The 13,517-nt window shown below is 45.0% G+C and overlaps 1 protein-coding gene across 4 annotated transcripts in view; it reads right to left on the bottom strand.

The window, feature by feature from the left end:
• The window catches only part of MYT1 (myelin transcription factor 1), a 169,776-nt gene that overhangs the window by 25,705 nt on the left and 130,554 nt on the right, over positions 1 to 13,517 (bottom strand). For all 4 annotated transcript variants that reach the window (XM_081196043.1, XM_081196044.1, XM_081196046.1 and 1 more), the window contains 2 exons: positions 8,235 to 8,297; positions 2,097 to 2,180 (listed from right to left, as the gene is read on the bottom strand). In XM_081196043.1, coding sequence (XP_081052169.1) covers positions 2,097 to 2,180; positions 8,235 to 8,297 — 147 coding nt within the window. The remainder of the gene's footprint in view (positions 1 to 2,096; positions 2,181 to 8,234; positions 8,298 to 13,517) is intronic.

Genomic DNA, 13,517 nt, shown 5'->3' with positions numbered 1-13,517 from the left:
GGTGACTAGGGAGGAAGTGGGTGGAGCCCTTAATTGGGAGCACCTTCATTCCTAGGAAATGGATTCTTCATTCTCTCGCTGTGATCATGAAAATTTCTAACTGGTAAGAAGACTCCTTTCCCTTTGTTCTGCTAATCTACTGCCAAAGGGGGGGATGGGGACGAAGCCGATTTCCTGAAGCCTGACAGTCTGGCTATGGGGCATGTTGTTGTTTAGTTGTTTAGTCGTGTCCAACTCCTCGTGACTCCCTGGACCAGAGCACGCTAGGCACTCCTGTCTTCCACTGCCTCCCGCAGTTTGGTCAAATTCATGCTGGTAGCTTCGAGAACACTATCCAACCATCTCGTCCTCTGTCATCCCCTTCTCCTTGTGCCTTCCATCTTTCCCAACATCAGGGTCTTATGGGGCATAGGGTGAGGCAAATCTCTTCACCTCTGCAACACTGCTTATTTCCTGTCTTTGGCTGTGTACACACGATATTTTTAAAGCACATGATTCCCCTCAAATAACTGGGCACATTTTATCCCTCTGTAGTTTCCGCTCCCCCCCTAGAGTTACAACTCCCAGCCACCTTTAACAAACTACAACACCCAGAGTTATTTAAGGTAAACAATGTGCTTCTAATTTGCTTTAAAGTGAGTGTGTACGCAGCTTTAGCAGATGAGTGGAAAACTCATACCAAGATGTGGGGGCTGCATTAATGATGCAGCAAATTTCAGAACAGGGGGATTCGGAATAGGACCCCCCCCCCCAGTTTATCAATCCCCAATTGAAATGAGCAAAAGCTTCCACTCATTGTTAGAAGGGAGGGCTCTCTTGTTCTCTCCTGTTTTATTTTGCAGCAAACAGTACACAGAGAGGAAGGAGTCCACACCACACTGCAGCTTGTACGATAACAGTAGCCCTTTCAAGAATTCTACGTCCCGGAGTCTTTTCTTATTGTGAGTTCCTCTGATTAATCAGGAATGGAAAGGATGATTAAAGCTTTTCAAATTAAGCACACTAATGATTGATAATGAGTTGATGAAAGGCGGTATCATGCAGATTACTCAACCATTCTCACCCATCAGATTAGTGAGAGCTAAGCTAATGATGCCAAAATCAGAGAACTCTCCAACCAGCAAATAGAAACTTTCCTGGCATTAAAAAACAACAACAACAAAAAACCTGTAAAAGGTAAAGGACCCCTTACTGTTAGGTCCAGTTGCAAACGATTCTGGGGTTGCGGCGCTCATCTCGCTTTACTGGCCGAGGGAGCCAACGTTTGTCCGCAGACAGTTTTTCTGGGTCATGTGGCCAGCATGACTAAGCCGCTTCTGGCGAAACCAGAGCAGCGCATGGAAAAGCCGTTTACCCTCCCACCGGAGTGGTACCTATTCATCTACTTGCACTTTGATGTGCTTTCGAAATGCTAGGTTAGCAGGAGCTGGGACCGAGCAACGGGAGCTCACCCCGTTGCGGGGATTCAAACCGCCAACCTTCTGATCGGCAAGCCCAAGGCTCAGTGGTTTACACCACAGCACCACCAGTTTTACACCAAAGTGTCATTAGGTACAACAGGTAATCCCACTGAACTGCTAACAGTTAAGTGCATGCTCAACGCAGTGGAATAATATCACTTTAGTTTGAGAACAAGAAGCCAGGAAATCATTCCACTTAATCAATCAACTCAACCAGCTGATTCCTACATTGCAGGGGCTTGGACTAAATGACCCTTGGGGTCCCTTCTAACTCTTCAATTCTATTATTAAATGATGTCCGGTCCTTTTGGAAGACATCTGAAGGCAGCCCTGTATATGAAAGTTTTCAATGTTTGATGTTTTACTGTGTTCTTGGATCTGTTGGGAGCCACCCAGAGTAGCTGGGGCAACCCAGTCAGGTGGGTTACAAATAATTATAATATCATCATCATCAAAGTTCAAGGATGCAATTCAGCCACTAAGGATGCTCAGTCCTTGTTTGGGGTGGGGCAGGGGAAAATTACAAGAACTAGAAAGGACCACATTTGGACACCAGACTTGGGGAACTGCATGTTGAAAGGAAACGATGTACATCTTCATGTCCACATTTTGCCTGGGAATTGTCTTCTCACTTACTTCATCAGCTCTGGATCCTCTTTGTCATCCTTGGTGGGGGTGATCTTGATCCCACTTTTCTTGGCACGAGGGCAGCCCGACAGACTACATTTTTTAAAAAGAAGAAGAAGAGAAGGCACCTTACTTGCAGCCTGGCAGTGTTTTTCCTGCTCCCAGAACTCAAGTCGCTTCCAACGCCCTCCAACCATTAATTTATCATTCCTTCCCCCTTTCTCAAGGACTCAGGGTTGGAAGAGGCTATATTCCCTGTCCCAAATGAACACGATCTGAATTAGATAAAGTATGCAGGGGTAGAATAAAACTGAGGAGGGCAGAGATCGAGAGAGAACATATTTCGTATCAGCTATCCTGTTCAACTCATTTTCTGGGCTTCACCCAAGGAATTGACCTGGTCTCTCCAAACCCACGCAAGGACAGCCAAGTGTGACTTATAGCGCAGCACTCAATGCAACAAAGGCCCAGTCTGACAATATTAGAAACACACCGTCTTTCTGTGCAAGCCTTCCTTTTTATCTCCACCGTGAATCAGATACGTGCATTGCTGACATCATTTTAAACTCTTTCCGTTTGCCTCTTATATTCAAGTGAACCCTTTCTTCTCAGTACGGCTAGGATCTTCCATGTCCTTTGCACTCTAATTCTGGACCTTACCTTTCAGCTGGACTATTGTGACTTTCATAGACTTTCTATCTTATTTCACAGACTTTCTGTCTTATTTAAATCCCCTCCTTGTACAGTGGATGCTTGGGTTGCAAACATGATCCGTGCAGGAGGCACATTCGCAACCCACAGTGCTGTGTCTGCACACGCGCGGGTCACAATTCGGTGCTTCTACACATATGCAAAGCGCGATTTAGTGCTTCTGTGCATGCGTGAGCGCCAAAACCCAGAAGTGACCTGTTCCGGTACTTCCGGGTTCGGCACGGTCCGCAACCCGAAAATGCACAACCTGAAGCGCCTGTAACGCGAGGTATGACTGTATTTTATTCCCCTGGCACTGTTGTAATGTGGAAAAACAGCCACCGATGAGTTTCCTTGCATTGCATGCTTCCGATTTGTCCCTCCTGAGCTCCCGCTTCTGAGGTTGCTCGCTGGAACCTGGGGCATGGTGCTTAAGCTAGCTGAGGCCCTGCAGAATTAAGCCCTTTCCTGTTGCTTAAAAAGACTTGCACCTTTTCTTGTGCATGAGCTATGCACTGCTGTCTCAGGCATGGTGCAGCATACGGACTCCCCCTCGGTGTTTCCCATGGACTCGTAGAAACTTGTGCTAAGAGCCACACCAGGAACTGCAGAGAACTCTGACGTTACCAAACCTGCGTGGAGAGCCTGGCTATGTAACAAGTCTTTTCTGCAGAGAGCACATACAGTGGTACCTTGGTTCTCAAACGCCTTGGTTCTCAAATGCCAAAAACCCAGAAGTAAGTGTTCTGGTTTTTGGATGTTTTTCGGAAGCCGAACGTCCAATGCGGCTGTCGTTTATTGTTTCTGGGGTGCCTGTACCAATCAGAAGCTGCGCCTCGGTTTTTGAACATTTCGGAAGTCAAACGGACTTCCAGAACAGATTCAGTTTGGCCCTTTTGTTTTTGCTATTTATTTTGTGTTTTTGTTTTTGAGTCTTTTTCAGTTAATTCGTTTTTGTTACTGTGTGGAACCCCATTCATCTACTGATTGATTGATTGATTGATTGATTGTGTGGCTGTGGAAATGGAAATGGATAAAAGCCCCCCATCCAAACAATGACTATCATCAGTGCAGGCTAGAACAAAAAAATGATTTTTATTTTTATCATCTGCAATACTGTCTTATTTATTTTATAGTACAGTACATTGATTATTGCTTTCATTTTATGGATCCATGGTCTCGTTAAATAGTAAAATTCATGTTAAATTGCTGCTTTAGGGGTTGTTTCTAAAAGTCTGGAACGGATCAATCCATTTTGCATTAGTTTCTATGGGAAAGGGCACCTTGGTTTTGGAACGCTTTGGTTTTGGAATGGACTTCTGGAATGGATTAAGTTTGAGAACCAAGGTACCACTGTATTCAGCTCTCTGCATCTCGGTGATCATGCAACTTTCCCACCTCCATTTAATGTCCCCACACTGCAACCCTGTTGCATGCATCAAAATAGCAGTCCTCATTTCAATTCCCGTTTCATTTCAATTCCCTTTCTCCTTACACAAGCTCCTCTTCTGCTAGGGCCAATGGAAAACCTCTGCATTCTCAGTCTTTGCCCCTATTTCTCTTTTGCCAACACACACACACCCCTACCCCAGATTTCCCGCATAAGAATACTTGTGCATTCAGTGCTTTGTGTAACCTTATTTCGTTTACTGAAATATTTTAAAGCCACTTTTACCCCTGTTTTACCCTTCACCGCTGCAGAACATTGACTTTCTGCAAAACTCCTTCCCTTCAACCGAACATCCCATTTTCCAGCAGCAAAAAGGAACAATTTCTCCCCTTTGATTCTCCTGCCTGGGTGCTTTGATCATTCTGTTTCCGCACCTCACAAAGGGACAAAGTGGTGGTGAAAATTAAAAAGGAAAGGGGGGGGGGAGGAGGAAGCCATTTGCTTTGAGGGGGGAGAGACTTCGCAATTAATAGTGCCTAGATAAGAAGATATTTGTTAGCAGACAGCGGCTGTTAATGGAACTGTTCAATTGGGAGGCTGTGAGGTGCCCATTAATGTTGGGGGAAAAAAAAGATAATAGAAGTCATAAATAGGTGGTGTTATTAACTGGAAATTTTGTGTCAGCTAAAATCTGACCCTTTTGTCTTTTATTTTGCTGGAGAGAGAGAGCTTCTAATCCGATTCGGGGAAATATATATGAGTCAAGAGATGAAAGGAGGGCTCGCTTCTTGCCAACTTTTCACAAGCACACTGCAGTTTGTCCACTGAGCCACGAGAAAGTAAGACACCTGTGAAACTGGAATGAAATTGTCGCCCTACTTGGGTGTTCACATGAGAACAATCATGCATTAGAGAGGACAGGGCTGGATTTAGGTTTGATGAGGCCCTAAGCTACTGAAGGTAACGGGGCCCTTTATATGTCCAGCTGTCCTTTGTCAACAACAAATTGTCGCTGTATTTTGTGTGTTGAATATATGCTATCTGGTTATTTATGGACCTAATAGGTATCTAAAGCCATTTGCACATGTTGCCGTGCAACCAGTCCATGAAGAATGTAGGCACCCTAGATATAGAAAGAGCAAACCAGTGATATTTTAGGGAGCAGGCTAGCAGGTGGGACCCATGACTTACATCATAGGAGCCTACACAACACAAAACACGGTTGCTGCATGTAGGATTTATTTTATTTGTTTTTTAGGACCCATGTACCTACAGGATCGCCTCTCCTGATATGCCCCGTAGAAGACCTTAAGGTCCACAAATGACAACACCTTGGAGCTCCCAGGTCGCAAGGTGGTTAGATTGGTCTCAACTAGGATCAGGGCCTTTTCAGTACTGGCCCCGACTTGGTGGAACGCTCTGTCACAAGAGACTAGGGCTCTGCGGGACTTGACATCTTTCCGCAGGGCCTGCAAGACAGAGCTGTTCCGCCTGGCCTTTGGTTTGGACTCAGTCTGACCCTTAAGTTTCCCTCCTCTTATGGTTTTAATCTATGGGCTGCTATTAAAATGAGGCTGCACCTTAAATTATATTTTAACCTGTATTTTAAATTGGTTTATTTTGTATTTATTTTATTGTAATTTTACTGGTGTTAGCCGCCCTGAGCCCCGCTCTGGCCAGGGAGGGTGGGGTATAAATAAAAATTTATTATTATTTATTATTACTGTTATCTTATATTTTAGAAATGTACAGTACATCCAGATTTCCCCCCTTTAAATTTTTTTGGGGCCCCCAAGAGAGCGGGGCCCTAAGCTATAGCTTGTTTAGCTTATACGTAAATCTGGCACTGATTAGAGGGGGGGGGCACTATCCAGCCAGCAATTGGGAGCTAGAATGGTGTTGGCTGAGGTGAGCCCTTACTCCACCAGTTACAGAAAAAGTTGGGCTTTCGTATCTCCCACCTCAAAATCGGGAACCAGCACTTTAAAGCAGAAGGGCACAGCAAATGAAAACAGAAGTTCATAAGAAAGCGAGAACATCTTGGCTGGAGGGTGGGTGGGTTATCATCCCCGAAGTATTCCTTGCGCCATGTTGCAACTTTTCTCTTCATTGCACCCTGCTCCAACCCCACCTCACCTGCAATCCATATTCTCTCCTCAACATGTTTCCCTTTCTCTGCTTTTCCCTTCATTGATCACGGAAGGAATTTGCCTTTAATAGGCCATTTGCTTTCTACAATCCCCCTTCCCCGAGCCAAGCGAAATGCAAGAGAACTTCAGGGAGGTGGTTTATTATTAGGATAATTTATTGCGATGGAGCCAGTTGGGAGGCCTTGGGAAGCAAACCATATCTGCACGATAAGCATTTTTAATTTTCTGTCTCCTTCCTCTGCCCCACGAATCTCCTGGCCTTCAAAAGTGGCATTAGCCCTTCACTAAACTTCTGAGGACTTTTCTGGGCCCTGCTCTCCTAGATCCACCATTCCTTTCTCAAGCTCTCTGTCAAAACCCAATAGTCATCTGAGACCATCTTTCCCCATATATCCTCTGCCTTTCAATGTCTTCCTCCCCATTCTCCTGAGAGGCTGTTTCTGGTTTCACTTGCCCTCCCATCACAGAGATGTGCTAAAAAAAGAAATAAGAATTTGCATAACAGAAGAGGGCACCAGTTTGTGTATGGCAATTTATATGTACGGCCTCTAACTTAGGACTCAGCTATACAGCTGCAAATAAAATGTTTTCAATGTGTTGTAAAGTGCAATATACAAAAGTGACACTAGAGGGCGAGGGTGAGCTATGCCAAATTCAATGCATTTTTCAAAACTTTTTTTTTTTAAAAAAGCATTTTCACAGCAGTTTTTTTATATGTGTGTAGATTCCACCTTAGAAATGATTGCTGCAAATAATCCTCAACTGTGGATGGGCAATTTTAAGGCCTCTCCTGAGTGTCTTTAAAGCAGACTTGGCCTGAACAGAGGACATTTTCAAGTAGAGAATTGTCCTTTTCAAACTCTTCAAAACAGAGGGCTGTCCTCTGTAAAGTAGGGCATATAGCCACCCCAGATATGCTGTTTTAAGGGGGGGAGGAATGGCTACATGGGCTGGCAGCCAGAAACCTTTGCAATGGGGTGGGTTGTGATCAACACAGGGTGCAGCGAGTCAGAGTTCAGTACATGTTTGCTGGCTGAGGTAAAATATAAATCTCACATGCTCCATCCCTTTAAAAGCTGGTTATTTCGTGAAGGGTGGCTGCCGACTGCTCACTTGGCCTCATGGTTGCCCGATAGTACATTTCGAATCCTTTTCCAGGACCTCAAAAGTCTCAGTTGTTGCTGACAAGTCACATACGAGGGGAGGGAAATTGTACTCAAAGCTGCCTCCTTTTTATCACACAGCAGCGCAGAAGCCATTCCACCTCACGGAAGTGCCTCAAAGGACCGTGGTGGCCATACTTTGTGCAGTGGCGTAGCGTGGGTTGTCAGCACCCGGGGCAAGGCAAGTAATTTGCGCCCCCTAACCCTAACCCCCAGATGTTGTGCCCAGTGCAGCCGCCCCCCCTGTACCCCCCACGCTACGCCACTGACTTTGTGGCAATTTCTCATCCTCGCATAAAACAGCGACAACGCCAGATGTATCAGCCATCGCTCACGAATGACCTAGGCTTTAAAGCAGAGCTTTCTGAACTTTTCACGTTGGCAGCACACACTTTATAGAGCTGCATCATTTCACAACACAGTACAGTGGTACCTCGGGTTAAGTACTTAATTCGTTCTGGAAGTCCCTTCTTAACCTGAAACTGTTCTTAACCTGAAGCACCACTTTAGCTAATGGGGCCTCCTGCTGCCGCCATGCTGCCGCAGCCCGATTTCTGTTCTTAACCTGAAGCACTATTTCTGGGTTAGCGGAGTGTGTAACCTGAAGCGTATGTAACCCAAGGTACCACTGTAATTCAGACCTTAAAAAACCTTGCGCCTGCCCCTCCTCAGTTTCTCCCAGGCAGCTTCCATCTTGCTTCCTCCTCAGTTTCCCCTCATCTCTCTCCACATTGCACAAAGAAGTCTGACTCACCTCCTGTGTGAGGCATAATTTCCTGTTATGTGGCCGGAGCCGTCACAGCCGGGCGTTGGGCACCTGAAGAAGGATAAAAGAAAGAGAAGCAGCTGAGGAACAAAGCTGCAAACTGATGGTGGCATTCAAGTCAATCTACGTCAAATGACACCGGCACGACTGCTGTCCAACCCGTTTGTCTTCAGCTTCCACAGCAAAACAAGGATAAAATGATTTTGCAGACAGTTGATTTGCCCTACATGTTTGGGGTCTCCCTCTCTCGCCACTGAGCTATTTGTCAGTGTTTCAGGCCTTACATGGATTTCCAGGCAGTATCAAGGAAGAAAATGCAAAAATAACAGAAGTAGATGCACAATCCTATTCAATGCTCCGTGGCTATGGTGAAAACGAGAGGATTAAGACTTGCGCTGGAACGAAAAATGCAACCATTTCCCTACGCTCATCTTTACTGAATTCAAATTTCAACATAAGCAAACAGGCTTTATTCAATTGTACGGAATACGGGTCTAGGTAGCAAAGCTCTCCTCCAATGGAAACCGCCAGTACAACTTGAAATTCATTGTTCTTATCAGTAAGAAAATGTTTTCGAATACGAAGCAGAAATTTCTGGTGCTTTGCTCACCTGGCTTCCTCTTTAGTGCTACAATGGGCAGAAGAGGGACAGACCACTCTGACCTGATGCCCCACAGAGCTCAAGTTCTGAGAAGCAAACCTTGAATTTGGTTTCATTTCTAAGCTTGGTTGCTTAAGAGGAACATGATGCATTCTCCCATTTCCACCTCGTTGCTTCTTCACTGTCACTGATGTATAGAAATGTAAGCTTTGCCACTCATACCTCTTAGTATTTGCAACTCTGTCTCTGCATATCATGGGCACCTATGCTTCATCTCACAAGGGGACGGTGCTTTTTTGCTTCCCGCCTTTGAATGTTGTTGCAACCGATTGAGGCTGTTGGGAATTGGTCTCCAACAACAACTGGATGGCAACATGTTTGGTGCCTGCTGTTGAAGGTGATGCAACTATTGGGATTTGCCGCCAAAGTAGCCACATTCCCATATTTTCCTTTAGTAATTATGCTTGAAGTAGAATTATAGGAGCTTTGTCACTGAATTGTAGCTAGCTATGAAAGGTCAGTGGACGCGTTTGTCTTCAGCTGCCACAGCAAAACAAGGATAAAATGTGGTTTAACCCACAGCGGGTGGCGCTGTGGGTTAAACCACAGAGCCTAGGACTTGCTGATCAGAAGGTCGGCGGTTCGAATCCCTCCGACGGGCTGAGCTCCCGTTGCTCAGTCCCTGCTCCTGCCCACCTAGCAGTTCGAAAGCACGTCAAAGTGCAAGTAGATAAATAGGTACCACTCCAGCAGGAAGGTAAATGGTGTTTCCATGCGCTGCTCTGGTTCTCCAGAAGCTGCTTAGTCATGCTGGCCACATGACCCGGAAGCTGTCTGCAGACAAACACCGGCTCCCTCGGTCTATAGAGGGAGATAAGCACCACAACCCCAGAGTCGTCCGCGACTAGACCTAATGGTCAGGGGTACCTTTACCTTTGCCTTTATCTTTATGAAAGTTCAAGCCACCTAAACTTGCCTAATCTGCAGCTGCTTTCAACTAAAAATGGAAGGGAGGTCTTGGATCACCTACACCTCCTCTGTTTTGGTCTTGGCATCCTGGAGTACTGATGGATATCAGATTTCCTGCTTTGAGTCTTGAGAATGACAAGTGCACACCAGCTTTTTAGGGTCTACTCTACTCGCCCCGAAAAGGGGGAGGAGCTAGAAAAGGTGCCCTATTCACACTGCGATCAACTCCTGCCCAGAAACCAATGTCCCCACTGTGGAAGTACGTGTGGATCCAGAATTGGCCTCTATTGTCACCTACGGACTCATTGTTAAAACCGTGTTTATGGAAGACAATCTTACTCGGCTACGAGTGATTGCAAAGAAGAAGAAGAAATGTATTCTACTACCCGTGCAACATATTTTGGCTTTCTCTGTGATGGGAGTTGTATTGATATCTCCATTTATGAGTCAGACCCAATACTGATGGAGTCCCAGACTCCACAGGTCTGTTTCCCACGCCCTTTACTTTTCCTTTCTCTTCTCTAAGACTGTAATCTTTTCCGACTTTAAGTGAAAGACGCCTGGCAGCATCCTCAGAATCAGGTAATGCTCCTAAGAACACACATTTGTACAGATACATGGAATGGAAACAAATTCAGCATTGATCATAAGACAAAATACTAAACCTTTTCCGGTCATGGGGTGGGAGAAATTGAGTTAATTCAGTTCACAGTTTCAGGTCTGCTCTTATTTGATCCAAACGCTTTCTCCCATTTCAGCTTTGCAATGAGAAACAATTGAATAAGGGCACCCTGGCCTTTGACACTCGAGGTGTATGTTTTTGAAGACCCGCCCTATTCTGGCGACTGTAATTTGTTCTCTAAACCATTTTTAATGTTGTATTTTAAATGGCTGTGACCCACCCTGGGACCTTAGGGCAACGGGCAGTTAATGAACCACAATCACCACAGTAATTTCAAAGTAATACATTGGAAGGGAACACAGTGCACAGAATGTTGTTTCTGCTTGCAGAGAACAGGTAATTCTTAAAATATTTCAAGTTTGAAGAGCCCACACGGCACTAAATATTTTGGGACATGTTCTAAAGAACTGTAACAAAACATTGACCATTCCAGGACCATTCTATGACTAAAATCTCATCCAGCATCTTGAATGGGGAACATGCTAGGAGACTTGAAGGGTAGCAATAATTTGGAGACACAGGGATTATATTTTGCTTCATCTTGCACTAAGGCTCCCCAAGCAACTATTCACAACACCTCTGGAGTAATTAACACCGTATTAAGACACTTGGCAGTTCCTGGAGGTTGATTTGAATCAGGGCCACACGTACCTGTGTGAAGAACATTGAATGCAAGTATATTACTTGCTTTCTCAAGGCTTGTTTTGTTGACATTTGATGACTTGCTGCCGAATGAGTGAAATGAAAGCACTGAAAACTAATGTGGTTGAGGCACTGTGACTTGGAATGAAAGAATGAACTCTAATGTGCACAAAATTGTGATCTGCTTCTCTTTCCCCGCGGTGTTATTAAATATCCTGTCAAGACATTTTAGTCTTATTATTGTGTTTTTATTGATATTTGTAAACTGCTCTGGGTAGTTTTCCCTCCTCCTTTTTGGCTGAAGAGTGGGGTATTTTAAAAATAAAATAAACATAAAACATAAAATAAAAGTGAATCATTCAATCATCTCTGAGGGGAAAAGAAGTCTACCAGGCTGGAAAGAACTTACCTTTTGGGGGAAATGAGATGGAACCAATGTATGAAATTTGGCTATGGTGAAATCAGCAGCAAGCTGCGTTTGGGCACATTCTGGGCAACAGCACAGTTCAGCTGCGTCTGGCTTTTTAACCATATATTGCGGGGGATTCCAGACAGGGGCTCAATATTGCAAATGGGCAGTTCAGATATCGCGAGCAGGTTGTTGGCTTAAACTGTCCCCTGCCCCACAACAAGCATCTGTCTGAAATCACCCTGGAAGCGCTTTGTGTTCATGTGCAAAGAAATAACTTGTTTGGGGATTATTTTGGAGAAGGACCTTCATTTCTGAAACATCCCAGTGCACTTTAGAAATAAACTATCCCTTGTTTACCGTACTTTTCGCCCTATAGGACGCACTTTTTCCCCTCCAAAAATGAAGGGGAAATGTGTGTGCATCCTATGGGGTGAATGCAGGCTTTCGCTGAAGCCTGGAGAGCGAGAGGGGTCGGTGTGCACCGACCCCTCTCACTCTCCAGGCTTCAGGAAGCTCTGTGCAACCCTTGGGAGACCGGAGCTGCCTGGAGTCCTGGGCTTCGCACAGCTCTGCGCAACCCTTGGGAGACCGGAGCTGCCTGGAGTCCCGGGCTTCGCACAGCTCTCCGCAACCCTTGGGAGACCGGAGTGACTTCCCGCCAGGCTCCCTAGGCTTGCGGATAGCAGGCTGTTCTGGGGGCTGGGGTCAGGGGAAGCTCGGGCTTCCCCCGCGCCTGGGGAAAAAAAAAATCTTTTTCCTTTATTTCCCTCCCCCCCAAAGAAACTAGGTGCGCCCTATGGGGCGGTGCGCCCTATGGGGCGAAAAATACGGTAATTATATTTTGAGGGCCACATTCCCCCAAAAAATAATTACTTAGGTTTCACCAAATGGCGCTTATTTCCCACCAAGCATGTATTTTTTAGTATTAGGATGGATGCATATTTAGCACAATACCCCCTTCTCTCCAAACTGATTCACATAAGCACTTTTTGGATCCAGCCTCCACCCATTCTTACTATTTCTCCCTTGTTTCCATAGGTTGAATGTTAATGGAGTACAAGTCTCTCAACCACTCCAGCCTAGATTCCAGTTTAGTTCACCATGGCAAACCATTCCTGATGGAATAGTACTGGTTGGTCGAATTGGATGGCTGGGCATTCAGTTCAGGGTCAGCCTGACCGGAAAACATCAAAAGTCACAATGGAGAAAAAAATTAAGCCCTCAAAGTAGTCATGTCAATTGACTTCCGCTGAGAAACAAGTGTTAAAACAACCGTTCATGTGAAGTAACCAGTCATGTGAATGTGAAAACGGGACTGACGGAAATACAACCAAATTACTGATTTTCCTAGCTTACTGGAGACCTTTACATTCACGCTTGAAAAAATGCATGCGTTTTCTTCCTCTTAGATCCCCCATTAAATTTCTTCTTTTGCAAACAGAATTCCTCCTAAAAGTTAACGTACAACTCAAGTGCAATTCACCTGATTTGGCTTCGTATAAAGTATGTACGGATAATTTGAGCGGTCATTAATTTACTGTTGTTAGCATGATGAGATCTTCTTCAGATGGGGGGAACTGGTATGAACATTTTGGGCTTCGCTAAGCTGTTCCTCAGGTAAAGGGGAAAGGCCCTCTGTAAGCTTGCACAAATCCCCTTTCACAAATCACCCTTTTTTCTCAGCCTGTGGCAGAAAGTTAATCAACCCGTCCGGGGGTGGGATGGGGTGGGAAATAGTGCTGCTTTATTATCCAAGAAAATTTCTGGCAATGTTGCAATCTCCAAAAGACCATGAAGAGAGAAGTGTGAGGGGAAAAAAAGAAAGACACATCTCCAGGATAGCCAATAAAAAATATAAAAAATCTGCCTCGAGTTCAAAGGAATATATGTATCGGTAGGTTCTAAGCCAATGATCTCCTACCAACAATTGAATATTATTCAACATGTTGCGTATCTCCCAGCTCA

The sequence above is a fragment of the Podarcis bocagei genome (genome assembly GCF_964188305.1).
Source record: "Podarcis bocagei genome assembly, chromosome: 5".
NCBI lineage: Eukaryota > Metazoa > Chordata > Lepidosauria > Squamata > Lacertidae > Podarcis > Podarcis bocagei.
This window is presented reverse-complemented; position numbering and strand designations above follow the sequence as displayed.